Consider the following 24,933-nt stretch of genomic DNA (forward strand, 5'->3'; position numbering starts at 1 on the left):
TGTCGAAATCTCTCTTTAAGTAAGATCAAATTATATTCTGTGCTAATTCTGACAACCAGCTAGTACAAGTATACATCAGCAAACAGCCGTCCGTCCACACCAATGCAGGCCAAGAAAATCCCAATACTTTAAAAGAGGATAAATATGAGCAGGAAGAGGGGAGGAGGGGAAATTTGAAAGAAAAACAGCAGAACAAATGTTACAAAAAGATCAAATAAATGGCACGTGTGTTTGCTGGAAGCAGGTTTTCAACAATCAAAAATGCTGTGGAAGTATTCCCTCCCCCTCAAACAGGCACCAGGACGTGAACCAACAAGGGGGCAGGGGGGGTAAAATGGAAGTCAAGCTTGCATATAAGAGAAAGAACTTTCTACGCACTCATCCGACCAATGCCCACCAGCTGGAAGCAGGTTTCTGCCTCAGACAAGCGTCAGCCTGGAGAGCCTGTGTTTTTGGTTTGCAGGCTACGACGCTAAACAGTTTGCTCTGTAAATGCATATTCAGCATAGCCGTGCTGCTGTATTAAGTGCTTTTAAAACAAAGGAAAAGAGAAGGTTTGGAGGAGACTTCTACACCAACCTCATAAAAATAAAAAAACAAGCAGGAGCTGATCTTTAAGACTCGGATAGAAGCGTCTCCGTCACATCGGCATAAGCCATTCTGCTCAAACCTGATTGGCTCAATTTGTCTATAGATTCTGTGCAATCAGACAAAATGAAGTTTGTATTCGGGGTGAGCCTCATCCACTTACACACTGAAAAAAAAAGTATGAATGCTACCAGCTTGGACCATATTTGCTTTGAACTGAAGCATGCAGGACAAAAGTTTCACTTTCACAGAGAAGCTCATTGTCTCAGTAAAAAACAAAAACCAACATGGCTGCAGATACAAACTTCCCTTTCTGCCCATTTGGGACGTAGAGATGATTAGCAAACAGGAGAAGAATTATTCTGCAGAAACATCAACCACCAGCGCTGCAGGATCCAGATGCAGAGAAACATGTATGGTGATCAATGGCAACTCTCCTCTGAAGCATCGATTGGATGTGTTGTCATGACAACAGACTGTGTGGAAACACTCCAATTCCAGTGGGAGTAAATTACATAAAAGGGGCCATTTGGCTAAAAAAAAATAATAAAATATTGAACATAGTCATGGCTTTATCAACACTACCTGAGTTACATTTAATAATTCTGTATTTAACTTTTTTTTAAGTAACAGCCCAAAGTCATTCTTTCAAGGATTAATGCTAGTACATATAGATTTTCTTAGTATTTACGATAAAGGTCATTTGTTTACATAAAGTGCCGTTAATCCACACATGAACCAAATCCCATCGTTTAGCATTTAGGAGGAAAGAGAACCGGAGCGCTCGCTTGTGCAGTCCTGATTTGAAGACTGTGATTGGGGTGAAGCCACAGGGTTTGGGGGTTAAAAAAAAAAAAAAAAAAAAACCCACAGTGAAGAGCTGAAACATCTGAAATGAGCTGCGTTTTTAGGCAGGTCGGTCTGTGGCTTCCCCACGTCACATGGTGTTCTCTTTACATTTCAACATTTGTTATTGCAGTTGTGCTGGGATGAATTTGCACCTGTAAACATGCAACAGAACCCCAAGAAGCAGAACGGCTAATACCGTTAAACTAAAGAGAGGGGATGTTTCTACAGCGGAGGAGGTAAACAGTTATGGGAAGATTAGTTTGTAGATGTATCCTGAGTGTTGTGAGTCCAAATTGCACATTATTGGAAGCAACAAAAATCACTTTTTTTAAGGGTTTAAAACATTTCTTTCCTCCCCTTAAATAGTGAACGCAGAAATATCCGTGAAAATGAAATGTCTGATGAGGATGAAATTAAAAAGTGGTAGATTTAACGGAAAATGTTAATGAAAGCTGACGGAGCGACAGCGAGGGGGCAGTAGCGTTCGTCCAGATTGGGCACTTTAGTACCTGCGCTCTGAGCCCGTACAATAATGCAAATAACACTGGCGTTAAGTCTGCTAAAACAGCATTTAGTTTCAGATATCTGGGTTAAAGACGGGGTTCCTTTTCTTAACGGGTGGGGCATTATTTATTCTAACGGGACTCCAAACCCCTTTATTCCACCATTTAAAAAGGCATTCTTCTAGTGTCTTCACCTGTCATTCACAATGAATTCAAGTTTGTACACGGATGTGTATGCATAACGTCTAAAATATGTACAATAACTCATCTGAATGCGCCAGAAAACGAAAATGATGGAGGCATCCCACCCCCACAGTTCTACAGGGTAAAGGCTTAAGGAGGTGCAGACCAACACACCCCCCTTTGATGAACTGTCGTCCCTTCAGTTATAAGACGAGTAACAACCACAGCTCTGAAGATGAAGAGTCCACTCAATATGTTGCAGAGGCACCGATCGGCTCCCCACACGTCCTTCTGAATGTCTGTCCGATGCCCTCCCCTCTCAAAGTTCCGTTATTACACCCCAGAATCCCAGGGAAAAATCATGCTCAGCTATCAGGGTTTTCACAATTGCTGCTCGATTCATCCAGAAGGATTTGTGTGTTCCAAGGTAAATAACTGCAGCACCCAGAAGAGGAGAAGTGAAGATGATCTGCCTCACTGACCCGGCTCATCCTTGGTCTCATCATAAATCACTACTCTTTTTGGATCTGCAGCAGAAACACAGGAGGAAAGAGGGTTAAAAAAAGATGGTCTCATACAGAAATATACATAAAACAGCTGCTGTGGTTCAAACTCAAAATACTGAAAATACATTTTATTTAATTTTTTTTCACTGAGATTGCAAAAGTGAAAAAAATAATAACTGAAGCCTATTTTTCAGCTGCTCCATATCACTCTAAATATAAAAAGACTTCATGTTTAACAGCACTGTTCTAACAATTTTAATATTTTGTGCTCTTTCCCTCTTTTTGTTTTTAATTTATTTAAGTAGTCTTTAGGACTATCAAGAGTTCTTGATGTTTGGCGCCCCCTTCAGGAGAGCGAACAGCATTGGTTAAACACCACCTAACTGAAGTACCAATGAGGGAACTGTTGATTTGTTTTAAACACCCAACATGATGAAAATTGCTTTTTCATCATGTTCTTATGACGATGGAGGACATATGTTAACAACAGATCTAAAGATGATCAGAGTGGGACTTTAGAAAAAACTGTTTTAATGCAGCCTTTCTTTTAAACTGTTATTCTACCTGCAGGAATGGGTAGTCATAAATGTTCAGCATCAGCTCACACTGATCCTAAATACAATCATGCAGATTCAGTCCTGAAGGTAGTAGAACTCCCACTTTCAGAGTAAACAGGTTTTCTCCACAGTAATGTACAAAGAACAATTCTTATCTCCCCCTGGAGCGGAGAGCTCCGTCAGTGCTGCACTTGTACATAGAATGACCCTGATAAGAGTTTTATACTTATATGTTTGTGTTCACACAAAGTCTGGATCAGCTACACAAATGGATCTACATCACTGTCTGTTCTCCACTTATAATCATGGTTCCTTGATAAATTGAAATGTAGAAGCTAAAGAATACTTAAATACTTAAATTCATCTTCAAAGTATGAGAAAGGTTTGATTAAGACTGAAACCCATCATGGTCATAAACTGCTTTTTAATTGTTTGCTCTCAAGCAGGAAAAGCAGCAGCCTGTAATGCTGGACTGACATCTTTATGAGCACCGTCTACTCACATGCAATAAGACGGTTAAACAACACAACTCTGTACTTTGCTTTGTGGGAAAACTGATAAAAACAATCACTTTGTGCTTCTTTCATCTTCCCTTTAGTGGTTGGATAAATATTTTTTTCACATTTTGTTTGTTTCTTTCATGGTGACCCATGTTAACATGTCAAAAAGCTGCATTTCTTTTAAAATACTATGAAGGTACCTCTCATTTAGTTGAGACTATCAAAATTAAACTAATTTTAATTTACAAGTACAATGGTTTGGATACAAAGTTAATATCAAGAAGAAAAAAATTTATATTCAAATGTCGGTTTTTTCCATTTAGGAAGTAATGAAGAACAATTTCACGTAATCAATTAAATAAACCAAACAAAAGTGAAACTTTTACACATTAAAAAGAAAAAACTCAAAATGTTCTAAATAAAAAACTGTAATAAAGGAGTTTTTTTTTTACAAGTTATTTTAAAGAAAAAACTCTTATGGATAACTAACTATTTTTGATTGTTTTATTAAAAATTGATTTGAAAATCAAACATTCAAACCCACTTTCTTTCTCTGCAGAAAAAGAGGGAAAGTTATTTTTAATAATCGAGAAAGAATCACCAGATTTCTAAAGATTCTCAGCGGCCAGAACAAACCAATCAATAGGAACCGCTGAGTTACGGGTTTTGTTATTTATGCAGAACACTTTATGCAGCTTTTTCCTAAATTTGGGAATACATTTTGCCATAATTCCTAAAAACAAAAACATTTAAAATCCTATTTCACACGACTTGGCTAATCTCAACTTAAAAAGTCAAAAAAAAAAATTGAAGTGTATTGAGAAAACAAAAAGTATTTACCTTGTTTTTGAATGTGGAAAATGAATTCCATTTCTGCGGAAAAACAAAAACACATCAGCATTTGTCACACGAATAATGCAATGTTGCTCTGTAAAATCTCAACACTAGCATGATCCAGAAACCCTTTGTTATGCTTTTTTATGAGGCATTAATGAAATAAATTCTTGCAGTTACTTGATCAAAATCAGATCATATCCCCCATTTTTTGTACTATTTCAATTTTTTTTAGCTTCATTCGAAGGAGCTTTGGAAAATAAATACAAACTCTGAAACAAAACTTTAAACTTTGATGCTTATGCTGTCAAATCAGATAATTAACCATTTCATTCTCAGGTTATATATATATGCAAATTACTTTTAATGATAAAAAGCATCAGTAAAACACATGCTAAATACATGCTATTCTGTCCTATCAATTAAAAAGAAATCTAAAATTACACAATTAATCTCATCTTCCATGAAAGCTGGCTTTTTAGTAAATCATGTTACATTACTGATGGGTCCTGGAGTTGAACTAAAGTGCAGGAATGAAGCTGGATGGTTGTAAAAGTCTCACCTTTAGTGTGATAGGTGACAGCAGCTTTAAGATCAAAGGAGCCCCAGCTACACCTCCTGCTAGTGTCTTTAGAAAGGATCTGTTCTTTAGGAGAGCCAAACAGCAGCATGGTCAGCTGGCCCTGTGCAGACTTGGCACTGTTGTCTTTACTGGAGGTCGACATTGAAGTAATTGCACCCTTGGTCTCAGTTTTAGTCTTGTCCTGGCTACAAGGAAGCAACTTTGTCTCCTCCTCGCCGACCATGCAAGCAGGAGAACAGGGGTTTGACGCTTGGCAAGGGGCACAAGTTCTTTTCTGCGAGTCTTGAGACAAAGTGCAAGATTCTACCAATGATGGGGCAGCGTCGAAGCAGGACTTGGTTGCCTCGCTTTGAGAAGTCACAGGAGTCTGGTCCTCCGCAGCCGTGAGCCCGTTCCCCCCCTCCAGCCCCAAATTGGGTTCGTTTATGAAGGACAGCCCCCACTGATTCTGAAAGATGTCTCTCAGGGCTTTCTGATTTGTCTGAGCCGCGGGCGGGTCAAGGTGGCGAGCACTGGGGAGCACAGGTTGCATATTTAAAGGGTAGATTAAAAGAGAACACTTCTGAAGTTCATACGTTTCTCCGTCGACAGGACTGGTTGTCGAGCTACAGTTACTGTCCACAGACGTTGCTACATTCTCGCCACTTGGAATAGATGGAGCTGATTGAAGACTACTAGCAGCAGGAGCAAAAAAGATCCCCACAGTCGGGCAGCAGTTTCCATTTCCAGAAACAGGACCATTAGTAAAGCTAGCTGAGGTGATGGTTTTCATAGCAGACATTGGAACCTGTGACATTCTCACAGGAGGAGGAGGAGCTGCCTCTTCCCCACCTTGAGCTACTTTGAGGTTCTCTTTTACTTTACTTGCATAACTGATCTTGGGAACAATTTTAGCACTGCTATTGTCCACAGGAAATGCGGGAAGGGGCTTAAACAAAGTCCACGAGTCCTCTTTAGAAGGTGAGGAGTTCTTGCCTTTCTGCTTTTCCTCCGTTTTTTTACTAAAAGTGGCAGCTGCTTTGCCTTCAGAGTTTTTCCTTGGACATTCGCCAGGTACAGCTGACTGCATTTCTGCTTTATGGGTGGATTTAAAGCCATCAGTTCTAGAGGAGAGTCCTTTCTCAGCTGGATCAAGGTTCAAAGCCCTTGGTTCCTGCATACTGTTGCTGGGTTGTGCGTCCTTCTCCTTGTCTTTCGTCACATCAGCAAAGTTCTTGACATTGTTACAGCGGGTCCTGCGTTTCTTTGGAGTGGTGTATCCACCCTCGGAGCCGCTCCCGTCGTTATCCTTGCTAGAGTAGCCATTTGTAATCAAGCCACAGTTGACAACACCGTTCTGAAGCAAAACAGAGTCTTTTTTCTCTGAAGGTTGGACCTCGTGATGACTTAAATCCACGGCCTTTTCCTTCTCATTTTTAAGGTCCATAGTCTTCTTATAGTCCGATCCTTTGTTGCTCACTTTCAAAGCGGCTGCGTGGTGCCTCTGCGTTCCCTTTTGCTTCACATGCGCGTTACTCAAGTGTCTGTTACCATTGCTGTTTGAAGAATGGAGCATACCAACAGCATCAGGCAGGTGTGCGTTCTTCTCGCCTTCCCCGTCACTGACGATTACTTTTTTATTGCCTGCAAACAGAGTTTCAGTCAGTATGTGATGATATAATAATGATAATACAGTCTATCAATGTTTTCAAAATGTACAGAAGACGTTACACCAAATGCACAACTAAACCTTACCCCCACACCTTTTAGGCCCTTAAAGGGAGAGTTAAGGGGTAGAAAGTGTCAAACAAAACTGCAACAATATATTTGTTTGATGCTCAAAAAGAGAATGGATAAGATGATAATACAAAAATGAGGAAATAATCAATAAAATAATAGCATTTTCAATATGTAAACATGCCAGACTCATTAGAAAATTAAAACAATAAGATTAAACAATTCATAGAAAAAATAATTTCAAATATACACTAAAAATTCAAAATAAATAATTGCTGTTAGGCACTTTTTTTTTTACATCCTCTTCATTTGTGGTCATTCGTAGCTTTTTAATTTGAAGGTCTGTAACACTTCAGATTACATCTTCATCTAAAAGAGAATTGGGAAACCCTTCAAACATTCCACCTGTTCTTCCAGAGCTACCATTAGTTTTCTGTACATCAACCACAATGGTTTAGTCCATGACTTTTTCCATTTGAATAAAAAGGACTGACATTTTGAATATATGTAATTAATCATTAAAGAAAAACTGTGGCTTGTGTATGATTTTTGGTTAAAACAAAAGAATTTAAAAAGGGCCAAGAGTAGAAAAACAGTGGAAGGGGAAAAAAACATCCAACAACTTCTTCTGAGAAATGTAAAGTGATCAGTCAAAAACAATATTTCCGATTTGGGCACACAGGAAATATAAAAATAATCTGAACATTGTTTTTATTGTTATATTATTTTATTTTATTTTTTTACAGACACTTAACCTAAACCAAAGTTGTGCTAATGACATCATAGATCATTGGATCATGTTGACCCAACATTCCGAGAAAAAAGAAAGACAAAACTTGAAAATCTTTAACAGCAAGAAACTAATACTTAAAAAAACAAAACACACGCACAAACTTTTTCCATTAACTGTTGTAAGCCGTAGCAGCTGGAAACAGCTGCAGAGAAGATTCCTGTAAACCAGATCATATGAATGAATCTTTGCTCCTGCACACATGCCAGTGAGCTCCAGCCGTCTCCTGGCTGGAAGCAGGACAAAGGCCATGCATGTGAACAGAACTGATCCTAAAGGTCTTTGGATGGAAACAAATACTAATAATTTAAGAGCTTTAGATAAGCAGGTGTTATGAAGCTTCACACTTAGCTTAGACACCATCTAAAAGTTATTCCTCTATGTAAAATCTTATATGATAAATGCACTCATCTGAACCAGTAATTTGTTTAAAGTTTCACATTTAGCTATTCAAACCATAATACATTTTTTCCACTGAACCCGAAATACAACTACAACTCCCATCAAGAAATAAAACATGGCATTTTATCCTATTTTGTGCACTTTTTTAAATTAATTTATTTGAGTTACATTAGTGACCGTACACATTTTATTTCATTACTAAATGTTGCCATTTTATTTGATATAAAATGAACTAAACAAGGGTTTTGCAATTCTAACATCGCCATACTCCCAACAATTTTCACTTTCCTAAGTTTGCATTTTTCCATAAAACTATTTATGCTTAGAGTAACAGAAAAGGCTCCCTACAAAAATGTAAAATTGCCATAAAAAGATTTAGAAAGACATTGTTCCCCAACACCAACTCATATGAAAACAAGTCATTTCTTTTTATGTCAGATCAATACACATTAAGTTCTGACATCATTTAAATTAGACATAAATAAATGGTCACTTTTGTAAAATCAAATAATTTTATAATTTTGTATGAAAGTATCTATACTTGTAAAGTTGATGTGCAACAATTAATCCATTTATATTCCTACGATCCAACCAAATTGATCTGTTTGAGGCAGCTTATTTTTGACGGATACAAATCTTGTGTGTGTTTATTTTACTATAATGGAAAAGTGCCGACACAGTGGACAACAAACGTGATGGCAGCAAATAATGATCAATCCGTCATTACAGTCCACTGTGTGGAAACGCTTTGAATTTTACAGACATGTTTCCATAGTGTGGTAAAATTTATGCAGAAGAACAACAGTGGACTGAACTTTATTAAACTAAAATTTGAATGAATTTGCCAATCATTCTTGTTTACTTGTTTATTTACACACATATTCAAATTACACTTAATTATCTTGCAAGAAATATGGAAAACGTCAACTGCATTGTTCAGTAACAGGTATTTATCTAAATCACACTGGTTGAATTGTTGGCTAAAATTAAATGAATTGTGCTGTGAACCACAAATTATATGAATAAAGTTGTTAAAATGAATCATTAAAACACTAATTGTAAGCATTTTCTCACCCATTGCAATCCAGTTGATCGCTAAATATCAATATCTCATAAATACAGTTTGTCATCATGTATAAAGTCATCTTGTTTTAAATAGTCATACATAATTGCCACTGTCACACATTGTTAGGGTCTGATTGGACGTATATAATGATCCATGCTCATTTTGCTTTGATTACTTGAAAGCATGGGAACCGCTGTGTAAACGTGGGACTTTTTCTCCATCCGATTGTTTGTGGACAAAACACGCGAGATTCCCCACACAGAAGACAGCTCTTTTGCTTTTTAGTAAACAGTGTTTTTCGGCAGTCGCTTCTGTGACCGTATCCCTACACGTTCATCCAGGCAGCATCTTGCGTGACTTCACAACATGCAATGGGCCTGTCAGACAGCTAATGCTAGCGGAATGTCAACCAACCAGTAGCTCCCGAAACATTCACACACTTTGAATGCGACTCTTAGGTTCCGTTATCTTTAGTTTCCAGCGGCAATTAGAGAAAGCAGTGAAGGAATAAAGAAGGGAAAATAACCACTAGGAGAGCAAATGCAGCATTAGCTTACAGTCCACGTCTAACATGGCCGACAGGAAACGGGAGCACAGAACATTCCAGCGGAGCCGGCTCGGTTTCCTAAACTGGACTTGAAACCGATACAGGCAGAAGTTTCGAGGAAGACTAAGTTGGTCTCTATAGACGCAAAGCGACACAAATAAAGTTTTAATTAGCGGCGTTAGCTAAAGTAAAATCGGAAAGCAAAGCCGACGCACAAGGTCAATCCCTGATATGTCAAACCACCAACTGTCACGCAACGTCAGCTTTAAAAAAGCGTGAGTTTCTCGTGTGACAGAGGCCTTGCGTGGCTCTCTTCGAACTCGCCACCGAACCGCAGCGACAGGTCGTAAAATACTCGACCGTGCGGCTAACAACTAGCGGGATAAAACCTTGAAACGTGGGAACTTAGCGAGCGCTCGCGCGCTCGTTGACATTAGCTAACAGAAGCTAGCAAGCAGACTTTTCAGGACGGCCTAACCTGTTTTCTTCGCCTGCGTTTCCTGATGCTGGCACTGGAGCTGGCTCTGATCATTTTTCAGACGAAGTGTGTGTTGAATGTAGTTTCTGTCCTCTCCGTAATGGTGGTTCTGCCTTTCTTGTGCCCGATCTTTGGGCTGTTCCTCCATTGAAGTGAAGAATGTCGGACTGGTTGAGGCGGTGTTAGCTCCCTCTAAGTGCTGAACGGTCCAATCACTACCAGAGTGAAACGGAAGCTATTTGAAGCCCGTGTAAACGTCAGCAGTAAAGGTCTAAAAATGGCTCTGTTTTGGGTGGTCACCGCCACTTAAATCCACGTCCAGATCCTCTGTTGGGCATTGCAAATCGGATCCATCGACTTTATCGCTCAAATCTGCATTTTACTCTAGAATTAGGAGTTGGGAAAACAATATAAAACCCCTATCATGGTAGGAAATAACGGGGTGGGGTTCGTGCACGAGCCAAAATCATATGACCCGAGGCGCTGCCACGTCTCCAGCCAGTGGACACCCTTTGATGGAGGGTCAACATCGGTCCCGAACGGCGAAAAACATTTAAATACTTTTGTTAAGCCTTTTAACATGTTTGACATAAAACTGATGAGATACATAAAATGTTGGACTTTATTAAATGTGCAAAATTTGACCAGTTTTGGAATAAAAAACTTAGCTTTAAGTGGTTTTGCCCTAATTTAAACTATTTTTAATTTATAGGATTTAATACAATAAGGACTGTATTCATAAATGTTAAGAAACACCAATAGGGTTGTTTATTGTTTATGCCAAAATAAAAAATACAAGAAGTGGATTTAAAAAAAATAAAATATATATATATATATATACATCCATAGTTTGTTGAGGTTTAGGGCTAATTAAGGCGCCTTACTTTTCAAAATAAAAGTGGGAGTAGTCTGGCATATTTGAACATTTCGCGCGTTCAGATACTTGTAGAAACAGTGCCATCTAGTGTCCATGAATGGAAATTCTTCAATTATTTCCACTTAAATAAATTTCTAATTTGGCATAAATATACATTTCAGATCACAACTAACTCATTTTTTTTAGTTTAGGATAAACACAATACAGTTGCAACACTGCATACACCATAAACCACTATTTTATAAAACAAAATACAATTAATTAGATATTTAAAAGTAATGAATATTCACAAATAATAAAAGTTAAGAATCAAACAACCTTGATTCATGTATTTCCTTCTGTTCAGTTAAAGCTCACACACTTTTACTGCTGATGTATGCAGTCCTGGCCCTCTTCCACTTGACAGCTACTTTTTAAATGAAATATTCATATGACTGCTTCATTTAACAGCAAGATTTATTTTTAAAATGGGAGGTTTCTAGAGAACAGTACTCTCCAGGTACTTGCTTAAACACATTCTGAAGTCACACCCTTCTTAAAATAAATATGCTGGCAGGTTTAGAGCCACTTCTGTCACTTTTTTCTTTTTATCAACTGTTCCCTCAGATGGCTTTTAAATGGGTAAAATTAAAGATCTTTGCAATAATGGAAATAAGAAATAAAAATTTGTTTAATAAAAATCATTCACTGTATTTCACATTTGTTATATCAATTTACCAACAAAGAATTAACAATTTGTTTCATGTCTTATTGCTGAAAAAAGTATGAGTTTTGTTAAACACAATTTGAGCAGCCATTCTGACAACCTGACAGAGGAATTCAAGCTATGTGCAGAATTTCAGTACAGGATCACGTGCAACAGCACAACTGAGTGAGCAATTAAAAAAAAAACAATATAAAATTATGCATTGTGCAATTCTTTTTTGTAATGAAATATATTTTCTTTGCTTATTATTTGATTGCATGTTGAAAATCGGAAGTTTTTCTTTCAACATAAATACTGACTGCTTAGTTTGAAACCAACAAAAAAAACATTATAAAACATTTCCGTCTTTTTAATTAATACATTTTCTATCAGAGGGAATCCTAACTCATCTTAAATCATCTGAATTAAAGGAGAGGATGACCCGCAGGTGAATGTACCGGTTTAAATAAGTAAGTCAACAGCTCAAATCTTGATGTCCACATATAAAAGAAGCTCCAGGAATTTTACAAATATCTTGGAAAGTGGGTTGACAGTTGCCATTTGCACACATACATACGTGTAATCCAGAAAGCACAAGTGCTAACCAAAGTGCATTCCTTTGGAAGTAATAAAAGTTTAAAAGAAACCAGCAGATTCTTCCATGTCAGGGAGCTTCCCAGCAGCTCTGCACATGCAGTCAGATTTCATCCTGTGCAGCTTCAGCAGAGAGGCCTCTGACTCTGTAAATGTTTCAGTGAAGAGAGCAGAGGATTTTGGTGATTCCTCAGACTGCACGTGTTTTTACTTGGTGACCTGAACATCCTCGTGTCGTAGAACTTTGTAAGTGAGCCAGTAGAGCACGTTGAACACCAGGAAGCTCATGGGAAAAACTGCTCGGGAAATGGTGTCAATCCGTTTTGCCCGTTCCACGAAGCGCCTCCGTATTTCGTAGAAGCCCAAACCGGGAGGCAGGTCTGCAAAGACGGGTGTTGCATCCATTTCTGGGCCTCTTTCTGTTGAGAGTGCAAGGCCAAAGCTTTGGAGGAGGTAACCCTGCTGTGCCAGTTCCTCCTCCTGGTCAACAGAAGCACAACACCAGAAAATCAGCACTTAGAGACACTCAGTTTGAGTTAGCGTCTTCTTGTTGTTTAACTAGGTAAGACAACATTAAGTACTTACCCTGGCACAGGCACTGCACCGCTGGTTTACATTCCCCTGAGCAGCACTGTTTCCTGGTGTGTTGTTTCCTTTCACTTTGCTGTCAGTGCTTCCCTGCTGATGCCAAAACACAGAGTTTAGACATTTTTGCTCTAAAAATAAAGCTTTTTGTCACAGAACATAATGAAAACCTCTCAGTTCTCCAGCTGCAATTTAACCACAGGTGGGCTTTTATTCCTTTTTTTTAAACACAACACACCAGAATTCAAAGAACTCTCACTCAACAGTGGAATAAGGCGGCTTGAATTAATTACAGGTCAGTGCTGTCTGCATTGCAGCATGCAGCTGAACTGTTGCTCTGGCATAGCAAGGCGCAGTGAATAGCAGGTGACAGCTGCCCGAGGGGCTGAGTGGGTGGGTTTGCACTCACAGTTCTCAGTCGCTGCTGCTCTTTGAGCTTCTTCCTCACTCTGAAGAAGTCCTTGTGCTGCCGTGAGACGAAGTTAACAGCTGCGTACTCCAGCAGGGCGGCAAACACAAAAAGGAGACACACTGCCATCCAGATGTCAATGGCTTTGACGTAGGAGACCTTCACGGCAGATTTGGACCGACCAACAAGAAGTAAACAGAAACATTGCTTTAAGCACTAATGTGAAACTCTTTCTGCTTTAAATCACTTGTTCATTTTTATGTCATGTTATGTTGAATTCAATACTAAAATATACCCAGACACATTTGAGTCCAGATTTACTGTTGTAAGCATGTAAGGAAAAGAGCCTCATTGCTTAATTAAACCACTTATGTCTTTTCATTTCTAGCATTTTAATTGTGCTAACGCACTTTGAGGAAACTTAATAAGATGTTTTTGGTAGCTATTCTTTGGCAAATCTGACTGTTTTTGATTTTTGAGAAAATGTGCTTGATCATTTTTTTTTTTTTTTGTTTATTTAAAAAAGGCAATTTGTCCCTTAAGATCAGTCTTGGTTCTTCTGTCAGTACTAACCACTAATCTGCTGGATAGTTTGAGAGTTAGTTTTTTCTATTTGTTTAGTGTTTTTTAATCAATTTATCGCCCCCTAGTGGTTTGTTAGAAACCTAAAGTTCTCAAACATTAATTTAATTTAATTTTTCAATAGAAAAAATAAACTTCTTTATTTCAACAGCAAAAACTTAAGATCTTGCACAAGTTATTTTACAAGGTAACTTGTAACAGACTTTAGAAGGAACTTTCCTAAATCCTTATTTTTACCAAAAAAAAAAAGCAGTACCCTTCGAGTGGCTTTCACTTTTTTTGTCAGTAATTAAAAAAAATGTAATAAAGGAGTAAATAAATAAATATCACTAAATAATTCAGGTGCAGAAGTAAAGTGGGGACATGTACACTATGTTAACCAATACATTGCACATTTTAAAAGGCTCTAATGATGCGCAGAAGAAGACGTAAAAAAGAAAAAGAAACATACAAAGACTTCTCAAAACCTTCAATTCTGGGGTACTCAAACACATTAGAAAGTGTCTTCATTCACAACTACACAAATATAACAACTTATTGCATTTCATCACATTTGAATGTGTTATTTTTTAAGGTTTAGTGCAAATTTTTAATTAATCTGTCAGAAAAAAAAATCATCAAGCAATCTTTGTTTTTTAAATAAATAAATATTGATCATTCAAAATACTTAATTCAGTTGTACACAAATATATTTTATAATTTTTGGAATGATGTGTTATTTACAAATCCGAATGCTTTTGTAAAATCATGTGTGTTCAGAATTCTTGCTGATCAAGATTTACGTCAGTCACTAAACTTTTTTCAATAGCAAGCATTAATATTTAATTGAAAACATTGAACACTTCCATATTTAATTATTTCACAGTATAATAAAAAAGACTATTAATAATTTTCATTTTTTTAAAAAGCTTACTAGAAAAAACAGTCCAGTCACCCTTTTTAGTGAAAGACAATAATAATTTAAATTTAAATTAACATTTTGCTTGTTTGTTGTGTCAGGTTTCTCCTGTCTGTCCCATAATTTTGTTTTTTCTGTGAAAACTATTCAAATTTAGCTTTTCAAAGAAATAGACCTTAGCTTTTGCTCAGTTTCTTAAAAAAAATAAATACATGAAAAAAAAAACGAATTATGGAAATAGTTTGATAAATCCTTTAGAGCAGTTTTTAGCTTTAGGAGGTCTGACGCAGCAAGTCTGTATTTAGTGTGATCTGATGCATGAAGTGATTTAGAACACTATATTCTTAGAAAAGCCAAAATGTTTAGAAATATTGTGAGTAAAATAAGTCAGATGTATTTAGTGAAGATGTAATGTGATTCAATAGATGTTGGAGTCAGTCCAAAATCCAATTTTCATTCCTTAGCCCTTTAATGTGAACTGTCCCTGAGAAATAAACTACTCAACCAAGACAAAATCAATTATTTGTGTTTCTGCTGCTCATTGGCTTGAGGGAATAATACTCAAAATCAATGTCTTTAACAATATGTTTTCTAAATGTTCTCTGCCGTTTGGCTGAGCAGTTAAAAGGTTAACAGGAAATGCACTTTTGGGGGGGTTTATATCTAAGACTTTCATTGATTTCATACCCAATTTCATGCATTGTTATTGAATTTAACACTGTAAATTTAGTAATAACTAAGCGAAACAGTTTAGTATTTGTGATCTCATATTTAGCTTTAGCTTTATCTCATTTTAAATCTTTGAAAAGTGTTTTAATCAGCTTTAAGGATATGGTTTTCTTTGACTTCAACAAGCTACAGCTTAAATAACAATACATAATTTATTTGTGGCTGTAAAAGCCACAGGTGGATTTCATGTTGAAAACTATGCAAATATCAAGTCTTGTGATCATTGTTTTGTCAAGTAAAAACAAAACATGGAAATTCAACCTGACCTTTGGTAGGGACGCCCTTGAACCTGAGCTCTGTGTGGTCATGGTGAGCACGGTTGTGATTCCCAGTCCCACTCTGGCTGGAGCTGCATCCATGTTGATCCAGAACGACACCCAGGACAGGATCACAGTGAGCAGGCTCGGTATGTACATCTGGATCAGGTAGTAACCCATTTGACGCTCCAGGTAGAATTTGACCTCAATGCATGTGAATTTACCTAACCAAAGAGTGAAAAAAAGTGAATAACAGACACAAAGAAGGGGCAGAAGTATTGTTTCCGGTTGTGTACCTGTGTTGTAGTGCTTGGTGCAGTACCCCAACCCCTTTTCCTCCCTCAGCACAAACTGAGGGAGCATCAGGTCATCGGCCACCTGCACCGCTCCAACATCCAGCCACTCAAATATAAGATCATTCATGGTGTAGCCAACTAAGAAACAGAGAAAGTTGATCACATTCATGTATGTTCTTTCAGCCTGTCAGGACAGATGAACTCACAGCTCTCCAACTGCATCGTACACATCTGGCTGTCCATGGGAAAGTTTTTCAGATCCATAGGGCAAGACAGAATGAGAGTCAGCCTGGAGAAGACAAAACAAAACCATAAAAAAAATAGCAAGAAGGACCAACATATGAATGGATACAGCCAATCATATGACACAAACCCTACAGCGCTGCTGCCTTCTCTTCAGCTCTTATCGACCTATTCTTTCATCAACCTAAATCTATCTGACATCTTGTCTTTTTTTATGCCCTACTATACACGATGGCTAGAACTTTATGGAAACCATGCTCAGTTTGTGTAGCTGACATAGTTTTCAGAGTTGATTCACCATAAAGTACATCACAGGTCATTTAGAGAGCAGAGAGGTCAAAGAGCTGCCTCTCGTCGGTGTTGTGTCCAACGGTGATCATCAAGTAAGCAATCCTTGTTTATCCCATATTTTAGACTACGGTGTTGAAAGGTAAAACCAGAATTTTATGTAAAACACATACAATGGATAGAACTTTGGAAACAGTTTTTCATTAGTTTTATGACCTAATAATAACTCATCAGCATTACGGTACAGTTCACAGCTTTGGTGCCACGTCACTGACCTGATTCTGTTTTGGCCTGAAGTTATAGTTTAATACTAACTTGTGCACAGTGTGTGCTGAACAATACAATTACAAGTGAGCTGAACTGAGCTGGAGAAAGGCATGAAAGAGAGCAGGAGTTCAGACTCTGAGCCCATTGAGCTTTTGAGGCAGGAACAAGAGAAACCAAACCTTGTTTCAAGGCAGCTTCTGGTGTGTAAGCGAGCCAAGTTCTAATTTGAGAAATAATTTTTAAAAAATGACCTAATGCTGTAGAGAACGTTCCCGTTCTGGAATATCCGCAGGAGTTTGTTGTCAGTTGTAACCTCGTGGAAGTTTGCTCCTTTTTCGTTTGCAAAGAAGAGGTCAGGTTTCCAAATGGAGTCTAACATGGAGGGGTCCAAGTCCAGAGAGTCGTCGGGGTATTCTTTATAGGCCAGACGTGGGTCATTCCACTGCTGCCGTAGAAATACATTTAGCCTGTAGTCCTAAAATGTTGACAGAGAAATGAGTCTTGAATATTGGAAACTGAATCACATTAAGGCTCAGATAAATTCAGACAGTTATCATAAATACATGCACTGAATAATTACTTTAGAATGGAGAGTAAAAAGCATCCCAATCATTTATTGGTCTATCTTAAAAGCATTCCCCGCAGTCTTTTAATTGTAATTATGCTGTTTTAGCCAAACTTAAAAATACTTGTTTGGTTCTACTACAGAGCAGCATTGGTTCATTAGAAATTCACCTCTGAGTTGTGGGCTGGATTGTTAGCGTAGAGCAACCCCGGACCCCCTTAATCACCATGTTTCTGAGAGCTCTCTGTTTACACGCTTTCTCATTACCTTACAGGCTCTCACAAACATAACCATCCATCCATATTCTTGTGGGTTACGGGGGCAGCATTCTAAGCAAAAATGCTCTCACTTCCCTGACCAGAAGTACACTATGTCCCACCCTAATACTTAAAAACTTTATAGTGCCCTGGATTTTAAACCTATTTGGACACAATGCTCACTACTTTTCTTTTATTTTTTAAACGGCAGATATGACATCACCGATTTCATGAAGTGAAATTCCAATAAATACAAACATTTACAACGTCTTTTGTGGCTCTACTGTGTTCTGATGATGAAAATAGGCATGGTTTGTTAAAAAATTACATTTTAACACATTTTTTTGGCAAAAAATGTTCAACCACAATGCATTTTGACGTGTCTTAGCTAATGTAATGAGCATCAATGCACACAAGATTTGGACAGTAGGTAAGTCAGTAAGGAAGGAATTCAGATATTGCCAGTCTCTTCAGAGCGTCCTAGGTCTTCCCTGAGGCCTCCACCCAGTAGGACATGCTCGGAACATCTCTCCAGGGAGACATCCAGGAGGCATCCGGACCAGATGTCCAAGCCATCTCAACTGGCCCCTCGCCATGTGGAGGAGCAGCAGCAGCTCTACTCCGAGATCTCTTCGGGTGACCGAGCTTCTCACCCTATCTCTAAGCGAGGTCCCCGCTATCCTCCGGAGGAAGCTCATTTCAGCCGCTTGAAGTCAAGACCTCATTCAGTCATGACCCAGAGCTCATGGCAATAGGTGAGTATTGGAATGAAGATTGACTGGTAAATTGAGCGCTTTGTTTTCACTGCTAACATTATTGGTGCAACAAAAATGGCGAGCAACGTTGGAGCTATTGAACTGTATGATTTTGAGCATGATGCCAGTACAGTTGAGGAAAGCGAAGATGTACATGGATCTAGTCATCTACAGGTGAATATGTCTTGGCCCGGCGATTGTCACAGCTACAAGTTTTTTTCAACTTGATTCAAAGATTTGAATAAAAAATACTCAGAAATGCAATTTTAAACTTAATTTTCTTTCCATATGTTCTCAATCATGAGGGAAAATGTAACAAGAACATGTTATTAAAAACTCCCAAAACAAAATTTTCATCAGAGTGGGTCTTCAAAAAGGTTTTAGAAAAGTCCTCTGCTTTTCACTCTAAACTTGGATAAATCAACAAAGAAGAACCCTTCCTTTAAAACACTTTGCTTTCCTCATAAATACTTCAGAATGGCCCCATACTTGACTGAAACATGGGAAAACAAATGAAAAAATCATGACCAACATTGTGCAAGGGACATCGAAGTCTTTGGGGCTCCTTTTAGTCATGATCTAATGATGTTTAGATAGCATTAAAGGAGGTCTGGACCAAGGTAAGTCCTGTATATTTCATGTGGTTGAACATTAAAGAGTCATGTAAAAGGGAGCATTATCAACATTTATGTTCAAATGCTGAAACAAGACTACAAAAGAGAGGCAGCTGAGGAACAGTCTTATCCAATTTCAGGTTAACAAAAGAAACTGAAAATGACTAAATCTTTTATAAATTCTTAATCGTGGGACAAATATAGCTTCATTCATTCAGGCAAAAGGGGTTATCTAGACTCCATCTTCTATTCCTGGTTTGTCCGTTCAAAGTCTGAGGAGTTTCTGGAGCTAATCCCAACTACTGCAGGGTAAAGGTGGACAGACGATGGAAGAGTCCGTCAGAGGAACACATTCAATCAATCTGTGAAGCATGTTCTCCTGGAGAAAACTCTCACATCCACAAGGAGAACATACTCAAACTAGTGCCCCTTTGTTACAAGGTGACGGTCTTAACCACTACACCACCATGCAGCCTGGTGGTTAATTCAGCAATTCATGTGAAAGATCATTTCTGTCTAAAATAAAAGTGTCCAAAAATGTCCAACATCCTTGTTTTGTTGGACTCCTGGATACTACTAGTTACTAAGTACACCGTGCAAGGTGGGGTAGCGGTTAGCACTCATACCTCTCAGCAAGACGGCCTTGGTTTGAATCCCAGTCTAAAAATAAGCTCCATAGACTGATTAGTGACTCTAAATTGTCCCATAGGTGTGAATGTGTGTGGTTTACTGTATCTGTGCTACCACTGGATGGACTTTCATCTTGTCCAGGGTGTACCCTGCTCCCACCCTACAGTGGCTGGGATAGGCTCCAGCAACCCTGTGACCTCAAAAGTGGATTTACAAAATTGATCGATAGGTAAAAAATTACTGAAGGGTCTTCAGTTATGTATAAATTCAATTTTATTTTTTTAAACTGCAAACTGGACTCGGTTAGGAATGCCATTGGCTTCAACAAAACACTAACATTGAAAGCTGTACGTTAATAACTAAATATCAACAAAAACATTTGCTGAACAATTAAAACTGACTTCTTAGACGGAAAAGCATCAAAGGGCAACCAATTTTTTTTAATTGTTAAAAAAATACACAAGTAAATACCAAATAATTAATATTTTTGGTGTAAAAAATCACTTTGGCCAACATCTTCAAATGAGGGAGAATGTTGAACGACCTGGCATCACTTGTTCAGTTCTTTACTAATTACTGTACTCATTGTTGAATTTTCTCTTTTTTAAAAACCTTTTTTGTTAGTGTAAAACGCTGTTTACATGTTACTTAATGAAAACAAGACAAAAAGCATCGTTATTAAAGAGAGGCAGCACAAGGAATGTATATTGTTCAGATCCAAATCAATTAATGTTGTATAAATAAAGGCTAAACTATCAGGATGGAGAAAAAGAAAGAATATGAAAATGTAACTAAGAAAAATACATGTGTTATCCAATCAAATCACTTATGTGGTTAAAAATACACTATGATGAAACTACTGAAGGTCATAAATGATTAAGGGTGTCATGATATGGTATTTACTTCCACTTATGGCTTTTTTTTCTGTCTAGACAAATAAAGCCTCATTAGTTTAGCCAGACTTTTACTAGTATGGTTAGCTAGTGAAATTATACATTGGTTCTCTGTAATTGTCCAAACTTATTCAGACTTCAGTGACGTGAACTTTAAACTGAAATCTTGAATAATTGTACAACATGGTGTATTTTTAGTTAAATCCACAATACTGTTGGACAATATGTCTCTTTCAATACAAATCAGGGATATTTTCGTTTCCTAAAAGCATTACATTTTTCCCTTAGAAAAACAAAAGTATTTATTGGTGAAACAAGGACTTCACAAGTCAATTTCTTTTTATTGTTGCCTAATGGGGTAGTTTCTGAGATGACACTGCCAGAATGTATTGCCCTGGTGTTGAGAAAGAGCAGATCAGTGAGCATGAGGCAGAACTTTTACACCTGGATTGGTCACCACAGTCCATGGTGAATCCTAAGCATTGGGGGTGGAACAATTGATCAAGAAAAATGATTGATATTCCTATACAACCAGATCAGGGGTCTGCAAACTGCAGCTCCATAGCCACATGTGGCTCTTTGATTAAAATAAAATATTTTAAAATATTATAATATAAACTGTAATTTAACTTAAACTTTATTCAGTTCATTCACAAACAGTTGAAGGTGAATTAATCATTTAATGATGATCCTAACAGTGGAAGCTGGAATTCTCCAGAAATTCATCAATCTTTTGTAGTTTATCAACATCATACTGACACATATGGAATTCATTTTGAGCTTCATTTATCATTTATTGTCAGTAAGCACAACCAGAATTACAGCTATGTTAAGTTATAAACCACTGGATTATAAAGCAGATTTTTTTATTTTTGAACAAATTTAAGGTTAAATGGTGCCTTGTGGTTTTAACATTTGGTAGGGGTCACTTAATTTGATCTGATTTAGTTTTTGTTGGTTATATTAATGAATTTATGGTTGAAAAGTAAACATTTTTTTTATCATTGACACTTCCTACTGCATTTGCTGGATTTACACGATACTTCGGCATAGGATGTCTTTTATTTTGAAAGGAAGTCTAACAAAGCTCTGTCAAAAGTTGTAAACTATTTCATATTTAACTATTTTCTCTTCATGTTTGTGTTTTATTTATGCCAAAAGAACAAAATAGTTTATTTAAATGTATAATGTCGGTGGCAAAAACATAAAAATAAATCTGTATCCTATTTTTCTAAAATGTGAGTGAAGACTTTTGTGGGTCCTACTGAGATTTGGTTGGCAAGAAATCAACCCAAAAGTGTTGGAGGTTGCAGACCTCTGAACCAAGTCGATCCGTCTGTGGTAAGTTGTTAATCAAGTCAAATCAAACCAAATCAAATCAGCCATTAAAACATTGCTTCAAAATAAAATAAATTGATTATGTCGATATTGGAAAATTTGAATTAAGTTTTACAGCATACAGTGTGGTATGATGTTCTAATAATGTTCTGTTTGTATTATTTTGATGTAGAAAAACAACAGTGGGCTGAACTTTAAGAAACTAAAATGTGAATGGATATGACATTAATTTTGTTTGTATGTTTGTACACATATTTCAGTTTCTATCTTTCAAAAAATAAAAGGAATCTAGAAATCTTCACCTGTGCCGTTCAGTACCAGGTATTTATCTCTGAGTCACACTGGTTGAATTTGTGTCTATGTCCTGGATCGAATTTATGTCAGTGAATCAGATCCTTCAAAATAAACCAATATTGACTGTGAATTGTATCGGCAACCAAAAATACTGATATAATTTGACTGCAGCCCTAATCCAGCCCTGATTTATTTTTGTTGAGATACATATACAAGAATGTCTTACCATGGTTGTTTCCGTGATGGATCCGAAGCTGTTGATGAAGATGTTACAGGTGACATTGACAGGTGGACCTGACAGAAGTAGACAAACATAGAAATGGCACTTCTTGTTTGAACTCGATGTTTACTAAGTCAACTACACAAAGTGCTGAAACCCCCCAGGCAGCAGTTTTCCCACAGAGCTTCGTGCCTGTTTACTTTGTGATGTGCCATGTCATTTTTCCACCAACAAACAAACACACCCAAGACAGCCAGCATGGGATTGTGTTGTCATTTTCTTCATGCTCCCATTAGCGTAGCCCAACCTCTGAAGTTTTAAATATTTCATTGATTCATTTCAAGAAGTAATAATTTATGGTTTCTGCTTTAGTTACATTAGTGTATTTATAGATAATAGGTCAGAATTTACCCAGCATGCACTGACAAGGATGTGGAGCAAGTATGAAATAAATATGAAATGCGACTCCAGAGGCTGAGGGCGAAGCATGTCAGGGAGAATCTGCTGGCTTCACTCACAAGCTGAGATCCAGCCTGGACTGAAATAGGCCTGTGGGGTAACATGCAAGGGTGACTGCACATTTCTGTCAGAGGAAAATCACATAGACAAAGTAAAGAAAATCATAACCTGAGGCTGTGTGTCAGCATTAAAAATCGTAGTAACACATAATTTCAGGAGGGGGACAATTTTAATCATTGTAGCCTTTGGCTTGTCACACTTCAGGACCATCTGTGAATAATTTGTGCTGCTTCACCGCTCTCATTCTTATGCAAAATGAGCAGCGCTCTTTGTCACACCTGTCCCTGCAGAGGTGGCCCCACGTGTGCACGCCACACGGAGCTTACCTTTGAAATTCGGCCTGATGCGAGCATCGTAGCCAGATGTGCGTCCCATCAGTTTGTCCAAAAAATCCGACGGAGAAGGAGGCTTGAGCGTCCTGCTGGGGAACTTCACCTCCTTACAGAACCCAGATCTGCTGAGGGACGATAACCACTGCAATTGTGCTCTTCTAACATCACCGTTTGTATTCAAAAATCTTTCAATGAGCTAAAGAACTTAAAGTGATTAAACTTGATTTAAAAAAAATATATCTGTCAAACTTCTGCTTTAAAAAAATCTAATGAAATTTAGGCTTCCTAATTTATTTCTCTGCATTTTATACAATTAGAATATTTCATTTGATTATAAAAAAAACAATTTTTATTATTATAGCTGCAGAAAATAAAAGTTTTTTTCTTAAATCACAAATAAAATACACACAAAAAATGACCAATTTGTCCAAATTTACACTAATTATAAATGCAAAAACTCTCCAACTCAAATTTCTTACCTGACTTGCAGCAAAATTACAAAGAAAGTCCAGAGGAAATGCAAGTTCTGCAGCAGCATCCCTAATTAGAAGACGCGGCAAAACTGGAAACGACAAAAATGAAGCTGGAAAGGCAAAAAAGAACTTGTGGTCACTCTTCAGCGGGGCTCTGTCTTTAAGGCTCAGATGTGCCTCCCTCCCTGTGCCCAGGTGTAAAATACAGGAAGCCGCTGCTGTATAATTCAAAATCCCAGGGAACATTTTTTCTTCCCCTGCTTGTGTTTGTGTGGATGACTTCAAGCTTGATCTCTTTTTTTATGGCCATGTGAACAAGAATTACAGAGAGAACTTAAAGAGACAGCAACCTCTCTCTGGCAGAGTGGCGCCACATTACTTCCCCAGTCCTTAGATTTATGCTTAAATAGATTTATACAGTTTGGATTTATATTTTTAAGTGTTAAAAAGGTTTAGTTTGTAAGCACTTTTATTTAATCAGACATCTTGTTTTAACACAATTTCACACACTTGACTGGAGTTTACTTTAAATAATCTGCTTCACACAATCTCAAAAGCTTATTTTTATTTTAAAAAGCTATTAATTTCAATGCTTAACCATATTAATGCTCATCCACTACTTCCGATTTGTCATTTCCAGGCAAAATTTGAACCCAAACTGTGAAAGTTCGCGTTTATTCCGTCTTGCGGAACAAGGGAGGGGACGGGCAGCTCAGCAATTTACTCGTGTAAATTTAATGTCAGCCAAAGCGATGGGACATTGTGACTGCACGTGTTTGCCTCTCACTTGAGAGCTTCTTCCACACTTCGCTCTGGAGCCCACAGTGTCAAATGAGATCAACAATGTGAGAATATTAAAGATGAGAGCCATAGTAGTAACAAGAAGCCCCCAGTTAAAAAAGGAAAAAAAAAAGAAAACATTTCTGCATGCTTGCTCATTTCTACCCCCGGACAGGAAAAGTAGGCCACGCTTTGTTGCAGTGTCATTTTTTTTCACATTTACTTAAGAAAGGCTTCCACAGACTGGAAAGTCTGCATTCGTATGTCCTCTTCCCATACATTTCTGTTCAAAGTGTTAAAAATTAAAGAACATTTTTTGGGGGGGGAAAAATCTGCTTAGCAACAGTCATTAAACCGCTTTAGGAGGAATGATCTCACTAATGCAAACTTCAACAAGCGACCACACAATTACAGCTCAGAGGTCAGCTCATCAGTGCTGGTATGTAGCTGA

General features: G+C 37.7%; 2 protein-coding genes across 4 annotated transcripts; both read right to left on the bottom strand.

Moving 5' to 3' along the window:
• Positions 1–1,159: 1,159 nt before the first annotated feature.
• nufip2 (nuclear FMR1 interacting protein 2) lies at positions 1,160–10,609 on the bottom strand. Its single transcript, XM_024266126.2, has 4 exons — positions 10,103–10,609; positions 5,083–6,726; positions 4,527–4,559; positions 1,160–2,650 (listed from the first exon to the last, which is right to left on the bottom strand). Exons 1-4 carry the CDS (start codon positions 10,248–10,250, stop codon positions 2,598–2,600), a joined length of 1,878 nt encoding a protein of 625 aa, XP_024121894.1. The 5' UTR covers positions 10,251–10,609; the 3' UTR covers positions 1,160–2,597.
• Positions 10,610–10,692: 83 nt separating this feature from the next.
• On the bottom strand, positions 10,693–24,808 carry LOC112139069 (glycine receptor subunit alpha-2). 3 transcript variants are annotated; one of them, XM_024261767.2, is made up of 10 exons: positions 23,709–24,808; positions 23,224–23,351; positions 22,385–22,452; positions 17,064–17,287; positions 16,221–16,303; positions 16,015–16,152; positions 15,728–15,942; positions 13,253–13,411; positions 12,844–12,939; positions 10,693–12,738 (listed from the first exon to the last, which is right to left on the bottom strand). In XM_024261767.2, exons 1-10 carry the CDS (start codon positions 23,765–23,767, stop codon positions 12,466–12,468), a joined length of 1,443 nt encoding a protein of 480 aa, XP_024117535.1. In that variant the 5' UTR covers positions 23,768–24,808; the 3' UTR covers positions 10,693–12,465. The 3 variants fall into 3 exon arrangements, with proteins under 3 accessions (XP_024117535.1, XP_036071000.1, XP_036070999.1); XM_036215107.1 differs by having other exon boundaries at positions 12,844–12,936; positions 15,728–16,152; XM_036215106.1 differs by having other exon boundaries at positions 15,728–16,152.
• Positions 24,809–24,933: the final 125 nt, after the last annotated feature.

Source organism: Oryzias melastigma, linkage group LG14, assembly GCF_002922805.2.
Source record: "Oryzias melastigma strain HK-1 linkage group LG14, ASM292280v2, whole genome shotgun sequence".
Taxonomy (NCBI): domain Eukaryota; kingdom Metazoa; phylum Chordata; class Actinopteri; order Beloniformes; family Adrianichthyidae; genus Oryzias; species Oryzias melastigma.